This window comes from Ochotona princeps, chromosome 26, assembly GCF_030435755.1.
Source record: "Ochotona princeps isolate mOchPri1 chromosome 26, mOchPri1.hap1, whole genome shotgun sequence".
NCBI classification, from domain to species: domain Eukaryota; kingdom Metazoa; phylum Chordata; class Mammalia; order Lagomorpha; family Ochotonidae; genus Ochotona; species Ochotona princeps.
Window position 1 is genome coordinate 5,908,737 of NC_080857.1, and position 21,503 is coordinate 5,930,239.

Consider the following 21,503-nt stretch of genomic DNA (forward strand, 5'->3'; position numbering starts at 1 on the left):
CCAGGCCCAACCTCTTGGTACAGGACAGAGGCTGTGGTCCATGGCACAGGTGACGTTATTTATTATGCCCCATGTGACACCTGCGTGAAGCTGGACGCACAGGTATGGGGAGTCCGTGCAGGTGGGGACTCCAGCTCCATGTCCCACTCCTATCCCTGGCCCCCAGCGTCTCGTGTCCATCTACATCCCACACTATCGCAGAACACCAAGCCTTCCCCCAGGCTCTGCTGCCATTGCTGCTGGCCCCTGGAGCCCCAGGAGGGGCCTGGGAACCCCCAGCTCCTAGGCCGCAGGTCAGAGGTACAGGCGAGGACCTACTCCTGGCACTGGCATCCGCTCTATGGGGCCGAGCCCTGAGCCCGTGGGTACTGACTCTGGCTCCAGGTAAACGCTGACGCGGAAATTAGGACTGTAGACACCAGTCAATGTGTGATGCACAGCTGGGTGTTGCTGGGGAACGCCCACTCACCTCCCCAATCCGTGGGGACAGTTGGGTGACGTTATAGGAAGGATGGTTCATCTTGTGCCCCATGTTGCTACTGTTGTGACCCAAGTCACTGCGGTGCCACACTGTATGTCTCTCTGTACCACCTACTAGGGTCCTCACGCTGTCACCCTCCCCTGGAGTCTGATCTCACGGTGCCTGACCACCTCTCTGCTGCCCTGCCTCCTCCTGTGGCACCCAGGAGACCTTCCCCTCCCTACAGGAAGACAGGGGCAGGACATACACACTGGGCTCCCCTGAAATCTGGGATGTCTGCCTCCCATGCTCATGCCAAGGGCTGCCCCAGGAAGAGGCCCTGGCTGGTGGCAGGCAGCACGAGAGTGCCCAGGCCCTGCCCGGGACAACACCCTCTCTGGCTTGCAATCTTCTTCCAGCTTAGATTTGTTTTTCTTTAAATGCTTCCAAAAGGTATTTTGAAATCTGACCTGCTGGACTAAATATTTGCCCAATCAATTCCAGCGCTGTTTCAAGGGGCGGTGACGCAGAACAAACAGCTTAGTGACCTTGCTTACGACTCACCTTTTTGCACCCATTTGTCCATCCACCCAGCCTCCCACCCACCCACTCCTCCGTCCACCCAACTGATTGAGGAAATCTTTCTTTAATTAGAATCATCATGTATAGGCTTGGTGTTGTGGTGCCAGAGGCTAAGCCTCCACCTGCATTGCTGATGCCCCATATCAGAGCAGCGCTCAGCTGCTCTGCTTCCAATCCAGCTTCCTGCGGGTGAGCCTGGGAGAGCAGCTGAAGATGACTCTGCTTGGTTCTCTGCCACCCACACAGGAGACCTGGATGGAATTCCAAGCCTTACCTGGTAGCCATTTGAGGAGTGAATTAATGGATGAAAGATCACCTCTCTCTCTCTTTCTCTCTGTCCTTCTATGTGTTATTCTTTCAAATAAATAAATCATACAAAAATAAGATATAACTGCTGGATCCCTGAGAGCAGGCGGAGGACGGAGGCTGGAGGAGCCTGATCTGCGCTTAGCGGCCTTTGAAAAGTTCCTTGTATATGGGGGGTGGGGAGGGGCGGGAATCATCGTCTCTCTCCAAGTGGGGGAGGGAAGGGCTCCATCTGGGCCAGGAGGCGTGCTTCAAGGCTGGCCTGAAAGTGACCTGGCCCTGCTCTCTCCCTACCACACTTGGACTCTGTTGAGTCATGTATTACTCAGGCACTGTCATGGCCATAGAAACCCCAGTCTCTGGGTTGTGCTCACGGCTAGACTCCACCAGCTCAGCTGCCTCCGCAGGGCCGAGCTGGAGGTTAGGTGTCTGGGCCTGCTTTGCCTTCTTGCTCGGCTGCTGCGAAATAGCTTCCCAGGCCTTGGCAGGTGCAGGGGAGATGGGTCACTATTTGTGCTTCCAGCCAGGAAGACCCATGCTGGAGAGAAGTATGTGCTTAGAGGGTCTCTGGGGTCAAGAGCATTTCCAGGGCCTGTAGTGCCTGGACCTGGCAAGCTGAGCCCCCACATGCTCCAGCTTGGCCAGTGCCCGCCTTGGAGGCCTCTTCCGAAGCTGTCCTGTGTTCGGCTCAGGGATGTTTTGGGAAAGTGGGAGGGAGAGGACCCCTCATTTCAGCAGTGGCCTTCCCTCGATGAAAAAAGGCCTGAGAGTGGGCTCCTTGGCAATGAGCCCATGGCTGGGGTTGCGGCATTGCTGGGGCCAGGGGCCATGTCACACAGTCCCAGGAGTGCCCTGGGTCTTGAACACTCATCCATCCAGCCATAGTTCTCTGGCCTGCGCTGTCTGGGTTACTGGGGAAAATAGGTTCACGACATGGGGACGTCCTATGTGCCGGGGACAGGGGCCTGGGCCAGCTGGCCTCTGGCCCTTGCCCATAGCTTGAGGTTTGAGCACCCCTCTTAGAGGGGGTGTGGCCAGCAACCACCTCTCCCAGAGCCCGGATGATTGCTTAAGAGGACCCCAAGCCCCTGCTTTTGCTTCCAGGATGGGGAGCCAGGAGCGAGTTTGCTCCGGCTGGGTGCACTGAGAGAAAGGGGGCGATCTGCAGGGAGTAGGGGGTGTGCACGGGGAGGTGCTGAATGCTGACCTAGAATTTTCCACAAGCTCAGTCAGGAACCAAGCAACCAAGGTTGGGAGGACAAGGGCGACACATCGTTTCCAGCTTTGGAATCGGCCTGCTAAGAAACCTGATCAGCATTCCCGAGTAGTGCAAGTGCAGAAATGAGAGGGCCTCAGAGTCATCACGTGGCATTCGGCTTTGGTGAGGAGAGACACCGGCCCTACACACACACACACACACACACACACGCAGAACCGGGGTGGGGGGCAGCAGCAGTTATCCGGAGGCACAGGCTAAGGGCAGTGGTAACACAGCTAAGGGCTCAGTGCTGCAGCGCCATCATTGTGCTGCCACTTGCGCTGCCTACACTGACAACCTGGCCCCTGCACCACCTCTGAGCCAAATGGGCTGCCTGGTTCGAGGCCAGGGGTGAGTGGCTGGAGGAAGGGCCTCGTAAAAAGTCTTACTCCCAAAACTTTTTAAAAAAGATTTATTTATTATCACTATTATTTTTATTGGAAAGGCGGATCCACTGGCTCCATTCACTGGCTCACTCCCCAAGTGGCCGCAATGCCCGGAGCTGAGCCCATCTGAAGCCAGGAGCCAGGAGCATCCTTTGGATCACCCATGTGGGTACAGGGTCTCTCAGACCACAAGCAGGGAGCTGGATGGGGAGTGGGGCAGCCAAGATATGAACCAGTGCCCACATGGGATCCCAGTGGTTGCAAAGTGAGGATTTAGCCCCTAGGCTATTGTGCCAGGCCCCTTACCCTGAATCTTGCAGCAGAGGGTAAACCAGGCCCAAGTAAAGGAAGTGCAGGGGGAGGTCCCTCCTCCTGGACAGTCTGAGCTTTGACTGTCCCAGGGACTCCATTGTCACAGCGGCCACTAAGGGAGCACACAGGGCCCTGTCCAGAAGTCCCTGAGGTGCCTGGCCACCTGCCTCCCTCTGCAGGGACAGAGGATCACTTCTTCCCTGCAAGAATTCCCCGTATGTGTGCCAATGGCCTGAGCTGGACCCATGGGGACAGACCAAGGTCTGGAAGTTCTACAAGGGAGGGGCTCAGCCTGTAGGCCCAGGGATAAGGAGCAGGACTCCACTCCCACTGTGGGATAGAGCCCAGCAAAGCCGTGGGCCGGCTCTCCTCGGCCACTGTTGGGGTGGGGCCTCTGGGCAGGAAGCTTGGCATGTGCTCTCCTGCCTCTCAGTCCCTGCTGTGGACACAGGCACTGCCCTGGCCAGGGACAGCCAGCTCCCCCTGCACACACACACACTGCAACAAGCCCTGGAACCCAGAGCTCTAGGAGCATAGGGGAACAGGGTGATGCCCCAAAGACCAGGTAAGCACAAGTTTATTGAGCATTTACTATGTGCAAGCCAAGGACCAGCTCTTGGTTTAACCCCCACAGTTGCCTGGGAGGGTCCAGTCTGTCTGGTTGCCACCATTCCCTCCCCTTCCCCACATCTCCTGCCGTCGGCCTCTGTGCAAGGTGCTGATCCTGCCAGCCGTCCTGGGCCACATCTTGACGCTGCAGAGGGCCCAAGCAGCCCCCCAAGGCTACAGCTTCATGGGGTTGACAATCTTGCCCAGGAAGAGGATGTTGTGCTTGTCGGGGGAGAAGATGGCCATCAGGAAGGGCCGGTTGAACTTCAGCACGTTGGGATCCTTATGGACAGCGCTCTGGAAGCTGAATAAGCTGGTGACCGCTGCTGCCTCAGTGCCAACCTCATTGATGTCCAGGGTGGCCTTGTGGAAACTCTGGGGGAGAAATCACAGAGTCAGCCTGAGCCCAAGGCCATGCATCCTGAGGGACACCTGCTGGGGACAGCACAGCCACGTGGCTCTGCCCCGGTGCGTTGCGAGAGGCGGGCCCTTCCTCTTGCCCGGGCACGGCGCAAGGAGAGCTTTGCTTCAAGGAGCCCCTGCTCAGTGTCTTGTGTGCAGTGCCAGTGTAAGCCGTGTGAGGGTCATCTGGCAGATGAGGATACTAAAGTCAGGAACGAAGCAACCCCAAAATCGAAACTCCAACACTCAGGAAGCAGCAGCCCTCCCTGCCAGCCTCTAGCATGCTTCTCGGAGCTGAGGCCACAGCTCTGTTTCAAATCTCTCTCCTGAGACACCCAACCCAGCCTGTCTGTCCTTCCCCGTCCCTCTCCTGGCATGGCCACTCTCTTGCCACCTCTGTGAATGCTGTCTCCCAGGCTTGGCTGGGATAGGCTCCCAATTCCAGGCACTGAGCAGGATTGAACATACGCCCAGCTCACATGGGCTGGCCTGCATGAATGCTGACGCCCTGGAGGTTGAACAGTTGGACCCGGGACTCCACGTGTGAGCAGGGAGCATGCCCGCCCTCACGCCCCCCGCCCAAAGGCAGGGTCGGGGAGCAGAAGTCAACCCCCCTCCCCTCAGGTCTCTAGGGACTGATGGCTGAGGGTGACTCACTTTGGGCACCTGCAGGTGGCCCTGGTTGATGATGCCGGAGAAGTCAGCCCGCGGCGAGAACAGCTCCGTGAAGCCAAGCAAGGGCAGAATCCGATCCAGTTCATAGCAGGTGGTGATGGAGAACTTGGGGAAATGCAGCTCCAGCTTCCTGTCAGCTCCCCTGAGAAGGGCACAGGGCAAGGACAGGGGTCAGGGGCAAGCCAGGGCTGCGCAGGGCTCCTTGGTGGCTCTCTGGGTGATTTCTGGACACCCCTGAACACTTCCTGCAGTGAGTGCAGTGAGTGCCAGGCTCCCTTGGCCTTGCCGTGCCATTCCCTGCCATCTGGGAGCACCTGCTCTGAGGACTCACCCACAGCATGAGCTGTTCTTGGGAAGGGTATCATAGCTTTGTTAGCTGGAGCTGTGGGTTCCTTGCCTAAGGACTGAGCTGGTGAAGCTGACTTGACATGAGTTCCCCCCGCAGTGGAGGAGCCTGGCCCACCCCGCTCCCCAGATTCTGGGGTGTTTGTCTTTGCCCCAGTGAGGAGGGAGACCCCGTACCCCCCCCATTTTAGCTCCAGTGGGAGAGCTCAGCATTTCAGGATGAGTCTCAGAGTGTGGCTTATTTCATCATGTGGCCACACTCTGCATCTGGGGCGTCCACTCACAATTTCTGGAGCAATCTGGTCCACCTTCTGAGCATCTCCGGGGTCAACACCTCCTCCACCTCTGCCATTTTGCCCGGATCTGGCAGGATAAGCAAGGCCGATGCTCCTCCCTTGTAGCCCATGTGCAGCACGGAGCAGGGCAGTTGCCTGTCGTGGAGGTAACGGTATTTCTCTCTTTCCTGTATCATCATGGGTACCTGGATCACGGTGTTCTCATCCACATGGAAGTCACTGGGCTTGGTCTTGGAGGGGGAGAATGACTTCTCCCACAGCGCTGCAGGGAAGATGGAATGAAAGGTACAGGAGTTCTAGATCCTTCCCTGTTACCCCATCTGTGTGTCCCATGGAGCTCTTTCCCAAGTTGATTCCCTGAGGCCTGGGGCAGGGCAGCAGGGTTTGGATGCAGTTGTGTGTGAGTGGAACAGATGTGAAAGTCAGAGGGCCAGAGCAGGCTGCCCTGGGCTGCAGTAAGCACTGCCAAGGAGCAGAGGGGAGGGGCAGCGTGCCGGGAGTGGGGTCTGCCTTCCATCAGAGAGGAGCCAATGTGAGCCTGCGGCTTCAAACATAGGAAGGTAAGTCGACTGGTAAGCGAGGAGAAGTGAGACTTTTTGCTTCTGCAATGCAATATGGGCAAGCTGATGGACTGGCCGTGAGGTGAGGGCCAGGAGTTAGGAAAGGAGTTTGGCCAGAGCAGAGACATTTACACAGGATGGCAGGTGGGCAATGTGGACTGACTGGGAAAAACTTTGTCCACAAATCCTGGGTGGGACCTTCAGCCCAGTGGGGGCCTTTCTCCCTGAGCACATTTGGCTACTGGTGGCAGGTGGCAACTGGAAGACCATGATGTTTAAGCAGAGTGGCAGCTTTGCCGGTGGCGGGGTGGGGAGGTTCAGAGAGAAGAGAGAGAGTCGACCTGGTCATAGGGGCAGAGCAAGGTGGAGGGAGAGGGCAGGAGGTGAGGTTGGTAAGGCTGGGGGAGGTCTCCATGCCACATCAACCCAGGCAGTCCCACCAGTGTCTTCCCAAGTGTAAAACCTCCACACAATTTTCCCTCCTGCCTCAGTTACTTTAAAATGAAAGGGTTTTATAAAACCCAGTTAGATCCCACCTGTTGAAGACATGAGATGACTAGCCTGCCCGGACTATCCGCTTTGGGGTGTTTACCACAGTTCTGCTCCCTGCAGGTACTGAGTTGGGGCTGATGAAAAGTACGGGATTGAGAAGCAGGCGGGAAGCCACCCCTGCTGCCCACAGGCCTGCACAGCAGAAGGGAGCAGGACCCGCTGGGGCCTCTGCTTCTCTCTGTCCCCATGCCTCTCTTCCACCCCGCCCTCCATGCAGCGTCAGGCACAGTGACTCCCTCCTGGGCAACCGCATCCCCTGGCAGCCACAGTGGCCTTTCTACCCCTCAAGCTTTCCTGCGTCTGGCCGCTCCTGACACTATGAAGCGTTCAGTCCCTATACCAGTTTCCTGTCCTCAGCGTGGGTGGCTCGCTCCTCTCCTGGGCTGTGATGGTGACTGCGGAGGCCTCAATGGGTCTTCAGGGGAAAAGTTGGCATCATCAGAGCAGTGTAGGTGCTGTGTACTGAGCACCTGAACCAGCCAGGGCTCAGCAGAGCCCGTCGGCAGATGGTGCCTACTGCAGCTGTGGCAGATCATTCATCTCAGTAGTATTGACTAGATACGGATAAGACTGTTTACAAAGACAGGTGGATGGCCGAAGCAGGCTCAGGGGCTGGAGCTTGCCTCTCTCCTTAGGTCTTCTGTTAAGGAGGAGCCTGGTTCCCCCACCATGTCTGCCATGAACTTGGTGGGTTAAGATCCACATCCCTTAGCAGATATGTGACATTGCAAACACTATAGAACTCTGCATGTACAGGGCTCTTTTCTGGACCTATATATCTGTGCTAAGCTTGATTGATCAATTAGGCACAGCAGAAGGTTAACAGCAAGGTGACTATGACAATATAGTGCATTAAAAGAAAAATTACAGCAGGGTCCAGCACAGCAGCCTAGTGTCTAAAGTCTTCACTTTGCATGTGCCAGGATCCCATATGGGCACCAGTTGATATCCCAACTGCTCCACTTTCATCCAGCTCCCTGTTTGTGGCCTGGGAAAGCACTCGAGGACAGCCCAAAGCCTTGGGACTCCATACTTGCATGGGAGAACTGGAAGAAGCCCCAGGCTCCTGGCTGCAGACCGGTTCAATTTGGGCTGTTGTGACCACTTGGGAGCTTTGTCTCTCCTCTTCTCTGTACATCTGTCTTTCCAATAAAAATAAATAAATCTTTTTAAAAATGACACCTGTCCATTTCTGGAATTTTCTATGTAGTAGTTTTGGGACATAATGGAAACAGCAGAAAGCAGAGCCTCAGATGGGCCTCAGGTGGGGGCACAGCTCTGAGGCTCAAGGTCGACCTCAGCGCATCAGCCCCCACCCTTGCTCCAGCAGCTACAAGGCCCGTACCGTGATGGGGCCCAGGGCAGGTGAGAGCCCAGCAGCTGCCTGCACAATGGCTGCTGTGATGCATCGCCTAGGTTACCTTTAGGAAGAGAAACATCTGAGATAAGGGAGGGAGGCCTCTCGCAAACTATGAAACACAGGACACCAAGCAGAAGCATCCCATCTCTCCATCTCCATTCTGTGATGGTGCGGGGGACAGAGGACCCAGCAAACACCTGACTCTTACCCTTGAAGTAAATGTAGTTCACCAGTACCAGCTGGGTGCCTGGGCTCAGGTCCACCATCAGATCTGAGATCTTCCCACGGGTCCCCTCCCGGACGTGCTCACTGATGAGCCGGGCTGCCTCCACGGGGTTTTGGAAGTTGGTATGGAAGACACTGGCGTTGTAGAAGGCCATGGTGTCATTGAGGAATGCTGGGACGAGCTCCAAGTCTTGGCTCAGGAAGAGGGAGCTGCCCAAATGGGCCTGCATGCCACTGCTCGGATGCCTGAGCCTGTGCTGGAGGTGCTGGAAGCCCTGGTGGATGGTGGGCTCAGGCAGCTGTGTGAGGTTGAAACCCAAGTGCTTGAGGATCTGGTCCTTGGTATGCGAACGGGCCCCCAGGGACAGCATGGCCAAGGCAGCCGAGATGCTCAGCGGGGAGAAGAAGATATTCTGCCCAGCCCTTTCGGAGGCCAGCAGGTGGTATAAGTTGAGGGCAAAATCAGTGTTGCCAGGGGCGATTCTGAGGCTGGGGGAGCCCTCAGCCGCCCCCAGGAGCGCCTGCCTGGAGCTGTTGGTGTGACCCTCAACCCCATGCTCTGGCTGCAGCTGCTTGCCAGCCACGGACAGTGGTCCAGCCAGGAGGAGGAGCAGGTGCACAGCAAAAAGCATCCTTGGCACTCTGAGACCTGCAAGAGGACAACAGAGATTGAAGGTTCCCCTGCAGAACCCCTGGGCCCCCAAGACGCTGCCGCAGGGGCTCCCCCAAGTTCCTAACTTGCCAGTGTCCAAGTAAGGCTCTCAGCCGGCAGACCCTGCCTTGCACCTGGAGAGTGGTGCCAGCCACTCTCGCGCCACCAGTGAGGCTGGCAGGACCCCTGTTAGTGCCCCATTCCAGACAGGGACACTGGCCTCAGGGAAAAATTTGCGGAGAGCTGATGGGGTCAGGCGGGAGAAGGTCAGGGAGGGGTCAGGGCTGACCTCCAAGCACCAGCTCTCCACATGGCTTCCTCCTTCACCCAGTCGCTCCCTCCCCGGCAAGGATCCATGTTCAAGTCCCCACCAGCTCCTGGAGAGGGTGGCCAGCGACACCAGCAGCTTTGTAGGGCCCACAGGAGCTGTGGTCACTCCTTGATCCCTTGTGGCAGCCAGTGCAGCCACAGGCAGACATGACGCATGGCTGGCTTTCAGCAGTCCTTGCTAAAGACGCTGAAATGTGAGCCTTTTTGGGTGTTTTTCCTCCTAACTCAGACCTTTTGCATTCGCAACATTTATCAGTTGTCCTTTTAGCTCGAGGGTGGCGAGTCAGTTTTGGTCAGTTGGTGGCCATGACCCTGACCAGAGCAGGAGCTTTCTCCAGTGGCAATGCTACTTTTGGGCTTTCTCCTGAGCCTAGCCAGGACCCTTCACACACCTGCTCAGCCCTGCCCTCCACCCTCCCAGCACCCACACCTGTCTCCACGGCTCTCCCAAGGAGAAGATCCAACAGGCCCTCCCGTCCCAGATGAAGCTACCCTGGGCTAGTGGGTGGTCCAGGACAGAGGGTCTGGGGGGTGGTTGGCTGTCACGGCACACAAGGGTCGTTCTAACACCTATGTTTCTTGCCTTGTGGGAGAATAGTTAACCGTCCCAGCTTCTCGCAGACTTTCTGGTTTTCACGCTAAATGTCCTGGGAGCCAGGGAGCATGCAATCCTGGGCAGGTGTTCCCTTCCCTCCAGCAGGGGTGGGGACCGTTCGGCCCATAGGCTACAATATGTGGTCCACAGGCAGGACTCAAACTTCAAGCTCTAGCAGACTGATTTTGAAGTTGACAGCTTAGTACGGCCAGAAAACTCTGTTGTAAATACGCAAATGGCCCCAAAGCAGAAAGCAAGTTCCCCAAGCCTTAGAGCCCACAGTCCCCATTCTGTCCCAATAACTCACTCAAGTCAAGTCGGTCCTGGCTGTGTGAACTTCAGAGACTGCTTCCCAAGCCCTGGACAACTGGGAAAAAAGGTCCCTGTCTGAGCCCCACCTCCTACCTTCCAGCCAGGTAATGATTAATGAGCAGCAACCCAGAAAGGCTCCATGGGGAAGCTGCACCCCTGCCTCCCTCCCAGGCACTGACTGGTTGCACCTGCGCATGCCAGGGAAGAGGCCAGCATCTTGCTTCTCCCAGAGGCCCGGGGCAGAGACCCTTGGTGAGTTCTTCCTTCTTATTCAGAGGGAAACCAGCCACCTAGCTCTCTGCCCCTCCATTGCTGCTCCCACCTGCAACAGTAGAGGTGGGGAAGGCCCCGGCAGTGAGCTCCCAAGTATACATGGAAAGAAAGGTCCAGTCCAGCAGGCAGGGATGGGACCCAGTGTGCAGCCCTGGTGTGTGACCCCTGAGACCTCATGTGATAGATTGACAGAACAGGGCACCCTGGCAAGGGTGGCATTGGGGATGCCAGTCTCCATCTCCGTTGAGCTGCGCATTTCACCTTGAACCAGAAAGCTGAGCCCTGCTCTGGGATGAGGGGTGACCCCTTAAAGTTTGCAGGGTGGGAGCCCCATCCCCAGTTCCCAGTGAGCAGAGGTTGGCAGGGACAGGTCCTTTAAGAGGTGGGACTCAGGGCCAGGGGACAGGCCTGTCCTCTGTCCAGCTTCCCACTGGGCACAGGTGGCTCTCCCGTCACAGCTCTCTTTCAGTGTGACGAGCTACCATGGGTCTTCACCATAGCCAAGAGCCACGGCCTTGACCCTCAGAGCCAGATCAGCCTTCATGAAGGTGCCCAGCTTTGGCATTTCATCATGGTCAGAAGAATGGGTCAACACAGAGCCCTCACACGATGGGCTGGGGCTTGATGCCCTCATGGTGGGGGCCCAGGGCCTGGGGTCAGATGCGTGGCTCAGTTGGCATTCCCCGGTCTCCACATCACTGTCTGTCCTCATGAACCCAGGGTATCCTTCTGACTCGTGCCTGAGTGGCCAGCCCCACGTCCCAGTCCCATGTGGCCACATAACAAACCATTTCCTGAGACGGCAAGAAGCCATGGCAGCCAGATCTGCTGCACACCCCCACGGGGCTGTGGCTGAGGGGGACCCTGCACGGGCTGTGTCCTGAGGCTGCAGCTGGATGGCCATTGTGCCCGGGGCATCAGGACAGAGGGGGACACGCTCGCCTAGCGTGCTGACGTCCCCACCAGGCTGTGGGATTTGGGGGCGCTGGGTCACCTCTTCTTGCTTTCTCCTCCTGTGCCCACCTCCTCCCCCGACCCCCACTGCTCGACCCAGGGCAAGCTGCCCACAGGGTCAGCCGGGTCAGGGCTGGTCCAGGCCCTAAGGATGCCACAAGCAGCTCCTGTCGGGCAAGATTTTGCAGCAAGCCAGGTCCTGTGCTGGAGCATGTGACCGCAGAAAAGTGTCCCAGGAACCTGGAGAGGTTTGCTCCCTCCCCTCTCCCCTCTCCCCCAAAGAAGAGGTGACAGGCCCAGAGAGGTTAAGTTTCTTGCTTGAGGTCACACAGCAGCCCTTGGCCCTACAGCCCATGCTCTCAACCTCACAGTGGTCTGCGCCATTAGAAAGAGGAAACTCCAACGCTGGCCAAAGCGGGGGCTGGCCAGGGGCGCCTCCCTCGAAAGGACCCAGACCCTGCCTGAGTGGTGCTGACGGGGCCAGGGAGCCATGCGGTTCCTCAGTGTGTCCTCTGTTCTGGCCACACGCGGTGGCAGATGTCTGCCCTGCCAGGCCCCAGAAGCTGCTGAGAAACTGGAGAGCAGCCTCAGCTGTCCAAGATCAGCCTTCCTCTAACATGGCCGGGGAGACTTCTCGAGGAGGGCCCCCGTTCACAGCCGAGCATCTCGGGCTCTCTCACAAGCCCATGGCTTCAGACCCCTCGGTGGAGGTGGCGTCAGGGGGGCCTGGGCACCTGCACTTGAATGAGCCCTGCTTGTGGGTGTCACTCAATCGTCCCCAAGCCGCCCCTAGCTAGCGCCGTGCAGTTCAATGTCTGACCACCAGAGGGCGCAGTTGCTGACCCCTTGTCGTGGTGCTGTGGTGACAAAGGTGAGGCAGCCCTGGGGCTCTGCCCTCCTGAAGGACCTGGGAGCCCCAGCTGCAGCCTCCCTTGCTGCAGGAGGGGGCAGAGCACGCCCCCAGGCAGGTGCACAGAGGAGCTGGGCTCAGGGAGGCGTGAGCTGCCTGGGCTGGGAGGAGAGAGGGAGGCCCTAGGAGCCCTGGGAGGAGATGACTCCAGCAAGACACTGTCATTCTCTGCTCTGCAAGGTGCCCTGTTCTGCACAGGTGCCGCCACTGGGCAGGGGGATGTGTGCTAAGCGAGAACTGTGAGGCACCAGTGAGCCTCAAGGAGGAATTAACTCTGTGTGGGTCTGACATGGGCCTCTGGGCAGAAGAGGGGTTACGGGGTCAGCTTCCAAGGAATAGGAGCATCCCTTGGACCACCCTCCTAGCCACGTTGGCTCCAGCCATGACCACTTCTCAGAACCTCAACTTTGTCAGCTGCATAGCCACACCCTCAGGGTCACGGCACTGTGTGGGAAAATGTTAGGATTGTAGCAACAGGGTGCTGGGCTCTCAGAGCAACGTCACCCCACAAGCACCTCTCCCATGTGTGGAATGCCGACTGCATCCTCAGATCAGCTTCACATCAACAAAGCCACAGGCACTGGGGGAGGGGCCTGAGCTCTCCTGCAGTCCCCACCCTCAGCCTGGGCACAGACACCACCCCTAAGGGCCTGCGTGTGGAGACCATGGGCTCTCCAGCTGGGGCAGAACGTGGGTGTATTTGGGCACCAGTTGCTCTCTGCCAATCCGACTGAGCTGTGTGAAACGGGCAAAGTGTCACACAATTGTGGTCCAAAGATCAGTAGTGTCCTATGGGGCAACATAGAGGGTTTCATGCCCATGCTTGTCCCTGCGAGGCAGGTGGATGGTGACCCTAGGGTAGGCTGGACGCAGGTGCCTTGGGCTGGGGGCTCTGGGGGACTCTGGTGAAGATCCCTACGCCTTCCTGCAGAGGCTGCGAAGTCCAGCGGCAAGCCATGGGAGGAGGTGACCGGGCTGCGTGTGTGGAAGACGCACTTGCTCCCCACAGCCCAGGGCTTCTAGTTGTGGTCTTCAGCCCCACGTGGCTGGAACCACGAGGGAACAGGGAGAGGGAGCTGTCCCTGGGGGGCCCGGTGGTCCCAGTGACTTAGAGGAGCGGCCGGCGCCCAGGGCTCTGTTCCTGCCAGGGGAGAGAAAGCTGCTTCCCAGAGCAGCTGCAAGGTCTCCTGGGGCAGCACGGGAGGGGAGCACAGTAGGTAGCCAATGCAGAGGGGGCCTCTGCGAAACTCCACTGCCCTGCCCCCACAGGAAGCAGTCTGCGAATCAGAGCTCACCAGGGGAGGTGACACAGAGGGTTGAGCAGGGGACAAGGTCTCCCTTCTACTGTGGGAACACAGTGCCCAGTGCCAGGCATGACCCTGCAGCTCTGGCAGTGGCAGAAGGGGTGGCAGCCTGGGCGCACGGCAGTCTGGATGTGGGAGGGGCTGCCTGGGAGAGGAGCTTGCTGGGGCAGGGCAGGATTGGGTGGGCAGGGCAGTCCCGAGGGGCACGGTGGGGTCAGCTGGAGAATATGGGACACTCCTGGGCCTGGGCTGGAGTCCGAGCCCTGGGGTCCCTCCAGGATTCCCAGATGCACCTGGAAAACCCAGGGGCTGAGTCTTGGGTGCAGGCTCTACCACACTCATCCCCACCCGTGGGGCTCTGTGTGAGGCAAGGCCCTCATAGATGTGGCCGCTGACAGTCCCAAGATGGTGGAGTCCTCACAGGTTCCGGGCACGCAGGGACCTGGGAGGGGCTTTGCAGGTGCACCCGGGCAGGGCGGCTCAGAGTTTTAATGTGCTGGGGGAGTGTATGTGTAGGGGTGTTGGGTCTGGGCTCAAGGCTGAGACTGAGGGGGTCAGGGTTGGGTGGGATTCACCACTTTTCCCATCAGGAGGGGAAAGTGCATGTTGGTATTCTTGAGGATGAATAGAAAGGGCCGGTTGAACTTGACAGTGAGATTGGACTTGCTGCTCTGGGCACTGGCTTTGGTGACATTTTTGAATCGCTCATCCATGGTCAGCACTGCCCTGTGCACAGCCTGCAGGGCATGAAACAGAGCCATGAGCTGAACCTGCGTTGTCACTTCCTGGTGGACGCCACATTCCAGGAGGCCTCACATGGGCCTCTTGCTACTGGACAGTACTGCCTGTCCCATTCCTCCCCGCTGTGTGCTCACACGACCTCTCCCCTTCTCCATCCCTCTACGCCCCTTCCCTCCCAGTCCATCAGCTCCCTCCTCCCTTCCTGACCCCCCCCTCTAAGTCCCCTGGCTGAGACCCCAGAGGGGGACAATGGCCTCAAATCCTCCCCAAGTGTCTCCCCAAATCTCCTTTCTCACCGGTGCTCTAAGGTCCTTGGGCACAAGGGCTCTGAAGGTGGCCTTCCCAGTGCCCAGTGTGCCCCATGAGTGTGCAACTAAGACCTGCACCCCACTGGCTCTCTGGCCTCTCAATGCCACTGAGCAGCTGAACCCAGTTGGCACCAGCAGCCCCCCATGCCACAGAGGGAGGGCAAGAAGTCCTTGAAGGCGTGGACCTACTTCTCTGTGTAAACACAGGGATGTTGAGGCCCACAGAGCAGCAGGCTGTTGGGTCAGGAGTCATCAGCCTGAGCTCAGGGGAGGTCCTTGCCATGCCAGCTCCTCCCCAGCTCTGTCACCTGACACTTCCTGTCCTAGTGCATCAGGTGCGTCCTTGGGAGCGTCCTTGTTCCACATGGTCTGCACCTGCTTTCTCCCCCAGCCTCGTGCTTGGGCCCTCCCCACAGGCCGCCGGTTCTCACCTGGGAGAGCTTCAGGGGGGCCTTCGTTATCCCTGAGAAGTCAGCCTCATTGCTGAAGACTTTGGTGATGCCCAGTTTGCCCATGATGGGTTTCAGGTTGTAGGTTCCAGAAATGGAGAGTTTGGGGAAGTACACTCTAGCAGGCCTGTCGCACAGGGAGGATGGAGGCTGTCGTGGTGTCATGGGGTTCCTCTGCCCTTCTGGGACCCATCCAGCCTGTCCAAGTTGTTATGGCTTTTTGGGGGGAGGGGGTTGTGTTTGTTTTTGCCTCCTTGTCTCCCACCCATCACGGCCCATCCCCCACATCCACTTGGCAGCTGGTTTGGTCGTGGTCCGCTTAGCTGCAGTTGCAGCAGCCGTCGGAGTGGCTAGCCTCTTCCCTGACCACCTCCGCTCCCACCCGGGACTCTGCCTTCAGCTGCTGCCCTGGCCCATTGTGTGCCCTGGGCCGCTCATCCTGAGAAGGGACAGTGTTCACGTGATGGGGCAGGGCAGTCCACAGGAGCAGGACCTCTGCCCCCACTCCTGGTCTGTCTGTCTTTCCTTCTCTAGCCCCAGGCTGACGTGGTCTGAGCCATGCTCTGCCTATTGGGGATAGCAGCTCCATGTCTGCTGTAGATGTGGGTTCAAGGATGTGGGGCCCGACCCCGCGCCTTGCCAAGTCGTGGCATGCTCAGCCTTGATACAGCTCAAAGGCCAGGTGGGCACTCACCTGGCTCCAACATGCCTCGGGAGGTCCTCAAAGTGCTCGTGGGTCAGCCCTTTCTCCAGGTGCCTCATCTTTCGGGGGTCAGGCAGGATGAACACAGCAGTGTCCCCCTGCCCCCCGGGCTGCACCAGCACCCAGCTGGACAGGAACTTGTCTCGTTGGAGGTAAAACGTGCCCACACGGCTCAACATGGGCACCAGAACGGCTTTTTTTTCTTCCACATAGAAGTCCTCCTGCACTGGGAGGGCTTCCTGCCCGTCCTGGAACCATTTGCCTGGAAAGGAGGAAGGTGGGCTGGGATTAGCCTGGGCTGGGGGTAAGGTGACCCCATAGGGACTTGGGTCCCAAGGGGGAGCCCTGGGCCCCATTTGTGAGCCACACCTCTCTGACCTTTGGCTCGGTACTTACAAAATGGGGTAAAAATGGAAGGATCAGGCTGCGGGCTGACTGGAGGGAAGATGCCCGAGGCCACAGGAAAGTTGCTGGAGCTCTGTAGGATGAGCTGATCGGCAAAACTTGGCTCTGAAGAAGGAGCCTTTGGGTTTGTGTTTTATGCTTGTTTCATTGTGGCCTGGGGATAGATGCTTAATGAAACCTAACAAGGGACCAGGTTTGTGGCACAGTGAGTTAAGCCATTGATTGTGATGCCAGCATCTCACACCACAACATCAGTCCAAGCCTGGCTGCGAGCCAGCACTCTGCTAATGTATCTTGGAAGATGGTACCCACGGAAGAGGTCTGGATGGAGTTCCTGGATTCTGCCTTCTGCCTGGCCCAACCCTGGCCACTGGGACCTTTTGAGGAGTGAAGAAGGAGCAAATGGTGACAGAGCTAGTAAGTAGGAAAGATGGGATTTAAATCTGGTCTTTCAGACCCCAAAGCGGATGCCATTGGAGGCCCTGGAGCAGGGAGTGTGTGCACACTTCTCATGGCACCCCACTTGCTTTGTGCCATCAAAGACAGCTTGTGTCCCTGCCTCAACATCACTGTTCCCGCCTCTTAGCGATTCCCAATGAGCACCAGGACCTCCAAGGCACTGACAAGTCCTGCGGAGAGGACAATGCTTTGAGGACCTTCAACTCGGTGCCCCCACAGCCTTTGCTCCTGGGAGCAATTCATTGCTTGAGTCTGGAAGATGGACGCCCCCACATGAAGACGCCCTGCCTTGTCCGGGGACACTGAAAAGTGGCAGTAGGAAGTTGGGTTTGGATCATTTCACTGGAGCCTGTCAGACGGGCCGTCGCTGCCTTACCTTGCAAGGAAAAGTAATTCACCAGGATGAGCCTCGTGGATTTATCAAACTCTTGGGCCACATCCAGTGTTTTCTTTTTCGTGTCTTGTTCTATTTGTTCCCTGATGCGTTTCCTGGCCTCTTTGGTGTCCTGGAAATCAATGGCAGTGGCTTTGGAGTGGTACCAGTTCTTGATTCCTGTCAAAAATGTAGCCACTGGCTTCACGCCCTTGGCCATGAACAGGCTGCTCCCCGTGAGCACCTGCAGCCTCGCTTTGCCCTGCTGCAGCAGCCTGCCGAGGAGCTGCTGAAAACACCGGTGGACCTGCGTCCCAGTGGTCTCCTTGAGGCTGAACTTCATGGCCGCCCGGATTTGGCTCTGTGTGTCACCCTGGGTGCCCAGGGAGAGCATGGCCAGGGCGGCCGCGATGCTCACTGGGGAGAACAGGACGTTGCTGGAGTTTGACCAACGGGCCGGCTCCGCGTACATGGCGAAGGCCAGGTTGGTGATGATGCTAGACAGCCGATGGCAGGTGAGGTGGGCCTGGAGTTCGTCATTGGACCTGGAGCTGTTCCTCTTCTTCTGGCGGCATTCAGCTTGGGGCCACGACGCCAGGCAGCACAGGCCTGCCAGCAGCACGAGGCTCCGTGAGACACAGGGTGGCACCATCCTGTAGGAGACAGTATGGGGGTGCCGAGCCCTGAGTCAATGCCCGTGGTGTCCCAGGGTCATCACGTCCCAGCAGACACCCCCAGGTGCTAAGTACTTCTCTTCACTCTGTGGTTTGGGTAAGCATTGTGCCCAACATGATTGCTCAAAAGACACGTAATCTGGTGATGGGGCTCCTGGGTGGGGTCTCTGAGAGGTGGGTGGGGCTGGCGAAGCTCTTCAGCATGGAGCCCCTGGCACTGAATCCTGGTGGCCTTGTAAGGAGAGAGAGCGAGGCCAGGACCTAGACACACGGGGCTGCTCCCTGTGTCCTGTTGTGGGATGTGTCACACTCGGGCTCCACAGGTAAGAACACCATCGCTGTGGGTCAGACCATGGGCCAGAATCAACCTCCTCGGTAACCCACCGAGGACTGTGGGTAGGATACACAAAATGCACTGAGCCCAAAAACAATCAGACGCAGCCACACGGCGGGGTGCCAGCCATTTAGCCAGCACTGTCTTTGCTCTCGCAGCCCTGACTCATGGCTGCCCTCCTGCCTGTGCGTGCTCACACTGCTGGCTGCTCCCTACCAATGACAAAGCAAAGCCCAGAGGGTCAGCCCATGCCCAAGGTCGGTGAGTGAGGTGAGCAGTGGACCCAGAACCGTTCACGCGCAGTCCGAGCCGAGTCCACACCCCCAACAGCTCTGCTCACAGTGACAATGACCGTGACAGCGGGGCTACAGCAGAGGCAGCAGCACCAACCCGCAGAAGGGTCTTGGTCAGAGCTCTGGAGGGTTAGCTGGGGAGCAGGAAACAAAATCACAGTTCTGAGAAGAGTTGTAACCCCAAGCCTTCAGGACCAGGGCCGTGAGCCCAGCTGAGACAAGGTCAAGGCGACAGGAAAGGCAGCCAGACCCCCTGAGCAGTAACAAACTGTGACCTTCCGGACATAAAGCTGTGACCGGGAGGTCAAGGGCAGGGCCCCTAGGCAGGAGGTGGACAAGACAGGCCGTCTTGTGGGATTCTGGGTAAACACTTACCTTGTGGGTCAGAGGTCAGAGGGTCCCCCTTTCTCCTCCAGGTAGGCAAGAATGAGGCCAGGAACCCACAAACCGAGGTCTGGCACTGTGCTCTGCTGGGGCTTTACAGGGGCTGGGGTGGGGAGAGAGAAGGACCCCAAGGAGGAGCCCCTTGTAGGAGGACATGGGGAGGCGCTGTCCCTAGGGGGCTCCTCAGGACCCTGTAGGTGGGAGGGGCCCCGCTGAGGCCCACATGGGGAGGGGCTGTCCCTAGGGGACTCCTCAGGACCCTGTAGGTGGGAGGGGCCCCGCTGAGGTCCAGGCAGCCACAGGGTGAGTCCAGGCCAGGGCACGGTGGGAGATGGAGGGCAAGGAGTGGCCAGGCATCGCCTGCCCAGCACCTGCCTAGTGTGTGCCCTGTGGACCAGGAGCTGCCCCAAGAGGCCACTGCACCCTCCCAGATGACTTCCCAGCATGGTGACTGGGGCCGGCTGCCTATACTCAGTCCTGCCTCTGCTCATGAGGCCCCATTCCATGTGCCTCAGTTTCCCCTGGGAGGGGTGGGGCCCAGCACTCACCCTTGCAGCAGCTCAGGAGGAGGCTGATGGAGAGCGAGGGCTGGCAGAGCCTGCAGGTGCACAGCGCTGGAGTCCCTCACTCAGCACAGCCTTTGGAGACTTATAGGCCTGTCCAGGGGGCGTGGGGACACTGGGTTTGTGTACAGCGAGAGACTCTTGTCCTACAAATAACCCTGGGGCACCTTCAGACCCTGGCTGAGTGCGTACTACCTGGGGCTGATAGCCTCGCGGGGCCTCAGTGTCCTGCCCTGAAGTGGCTTAGTCCAGCAGAACAGCAGGTGCCAGGCCACCCACAATGACAGCCTAAGCAGCCCCGAGTCACCTCCTCCTCCACCAAACCAGGGACATCAGCCTCTGCAATGGGCCTCTTGGCCCCTTCCCTGAATCTCCATGAAGTTGATTCCAGGCTCTGGGCCTCTCGGACTGTGGGGACAATGCCTCTCTCTGGTGCCATGGGGCTTGAGGCAGCAGCCACGGGGACCTCAGGACCCTCTGTGCTGCTCCCGGGCCTGTGTTGCCTGTGCATGCTGGCCTGTCTGCAGCGTTGGGGTTGAGAGCCACCTGAGTCCAGCTCAGGGCTATTTTACTTTTGGCATCAGAAATGCCAAGATCCATCATCCATTCGTTGGCTCATTTCCTGATCACAGGAATGGAGCGCACAGGGCAGCTCGCTCAAAGATGCCTTTGGAATCCCCTGTCTTCACCACTGTTTGAGGGTCAACTAAGGGTCAGAGCTGAAAAAGCCACTTGGAAGACAAAGCCGTAAAGGTGGCCCACGGTCCCCCCTTGGGCCGTCTTGCCGCTCGTCAGACCCTGGTGTGTGGAGACGTGAGTGGCCTGCTGGGAACCACACACTAAGGGCAATGCAGAGCCATGTTCCACAGTGCCACAGTGCCAGAATGCCCCGGTGTTTTGACATCAAAAGTCACCTTAGAACCAAAGGACAATTCCACGCACGGACCCCAGAGGTGATTTCAGGAAATTGACTGCCCAATTCAAGAATTTGTGTTTGTTTATATAATTCCTAGCCCAACTTGTGTTTGTACTCTGTGCTTTCTGCTCAGAAAGCACAATGAAATTCCTAGAATGCGGCCGTCTGGTCTGTCACACTGTGTTCCCTGTGTCCCCACATAAACGCACATGGTGAACACTTTGGGGGCAGTCAAGCAGCCTTGACTCCCGGGAGTCAATGGCCCCCAGGGCTAGGGATGGCCCCTGGCTGGCCTGGCCTGCTGTCCGTCTCCCTCCACGGTGACTCGGCACCTGCCTGCCCACCAACGCCCTGCACCTGGCCTGGCCTGCTGTCCGTCTCCCTCCACGATGATGGCACCTGCCTGCCCACCAACGCCCTGCACCTGGCCTGGCCTGCTCTCCGTCTCCCTCCACGGTGATGGCACCTGCCTGCCCACCAACGCCCCGCACCTGGCCTGGCCTGCTCTCCGTCTCCCTCCACGGTGATGGCACCTGCCTGCCCACTGACACCCTGCACCTGGGCTGTGACCTCAGCCCTGCACTGCCTGACTTCTCTAACATGTCTGTCCTGGTGAGTGTCCGGGAAAGGCCTCTCCTGCCAGACGAAAGGTACTCAAGGTTCTGACGCCTTTGATGTGGCGCAGGAACTGTTTGCCAGGTTCTGAGAAGGCATCTGACCTCAGCCAGGGGAGTCTTGGGAAGGACCCCTTGACCTCAAGTGGATTGCTCAAAGCCATCAGTGTGGGGGCGCCTCCTGCTGGCTGACCTGCTGTTCGCACTCCTCCCTAACTCCCCTGGCCTTGCCCACCTGCACACCTGCACAGGCTTGCTGTAGCACTGGCTGAGCACCTTGTAACTAGAGCGTTCTCAGGGGCCTTCCTGTAAGATTGATTGCCTTGGCCTCCCCCAACCCTGGGGTCTCAGTCCCTGCCAGACCAGGTCCTCACTGGACATGGAGTGCAGTCCTCGCTCTGCTGGCTGCCCTTGGTTAGGACAGGGTTCCTTTCCAGCCACAGAGCAGCTGCAGCAGCCAGCATGGCCACCCACAGCAAGGGTGTGTGGCTCCTCTCTCTGCAGGTCCTGGAGGGGCACACAGGGGCTTGGCCCACCCTAGACATCAGGCTGCCCAGTGCCAACCTTGAGGAGGAAGGACAAGCAGAGAGGACACAGGGACATCCCAGCTGTGTCCCTGGCACAGGGCA

General features: G+C 58.4%; 2 protein-coding genes across 2 annotated transcripts; both read right to left on the reverse strand.

The window, feature by feature from the left end:
• Positions 1-3,871: 3,871 nt before the first annotated feature.
• SERPINA4 (serpin family A member 4) lies at positions 3,872-11,124 on the reverse strand. Its single transcript, XM_058655647.1, has 5 exons — positions 10,986-11,124; positions 8,312-8,977; positions 5,620-5,893; positions 4,973-5,132; positions 3,872-4,288 (listed from the first exon to the last, which is right to left on the reverse strand). Exons 1-5 carry the CDS (start codon positions 11,122-11,124, stop codon positions 4,088-4,090), a joined length of 1,440 nt encoding a protein of 479 aa, XP_058511630.1. The 3' UTR covers positions 3,872-4,087.
• A 2,863-nt stretch (positions 11,125-13,987) lies between these two features.
• Positions 13,988-19,463, reverse strand: LOC101525593 (alpha-1-antitrypsin-related protein). The gene is made up of 5 exons (XM_058655279.1): positions 19,330-19,463; positions 17,100-17,749; positions 15,851-16,121; positions 15,139-15,283; positions 13,988-14,395 (listed from the first exon to the last, which is right to left on the reverse strand). The coding sequence occupies exons 2-5, from the start codon at positions 17,746-17,748 to the stop codon at positions 14,213-14,215; spliced, it is 1,248 nt and encodes a 415-aa protein (XP_058511262.1). The 5' UTR covers position 17,749; positions 19,330-19,463; the 3' UTR covers positions 13,988-14,212.
• Between the last annotated feature and the right edge of the window lie 2,040 nt (positions 19,464-21,503).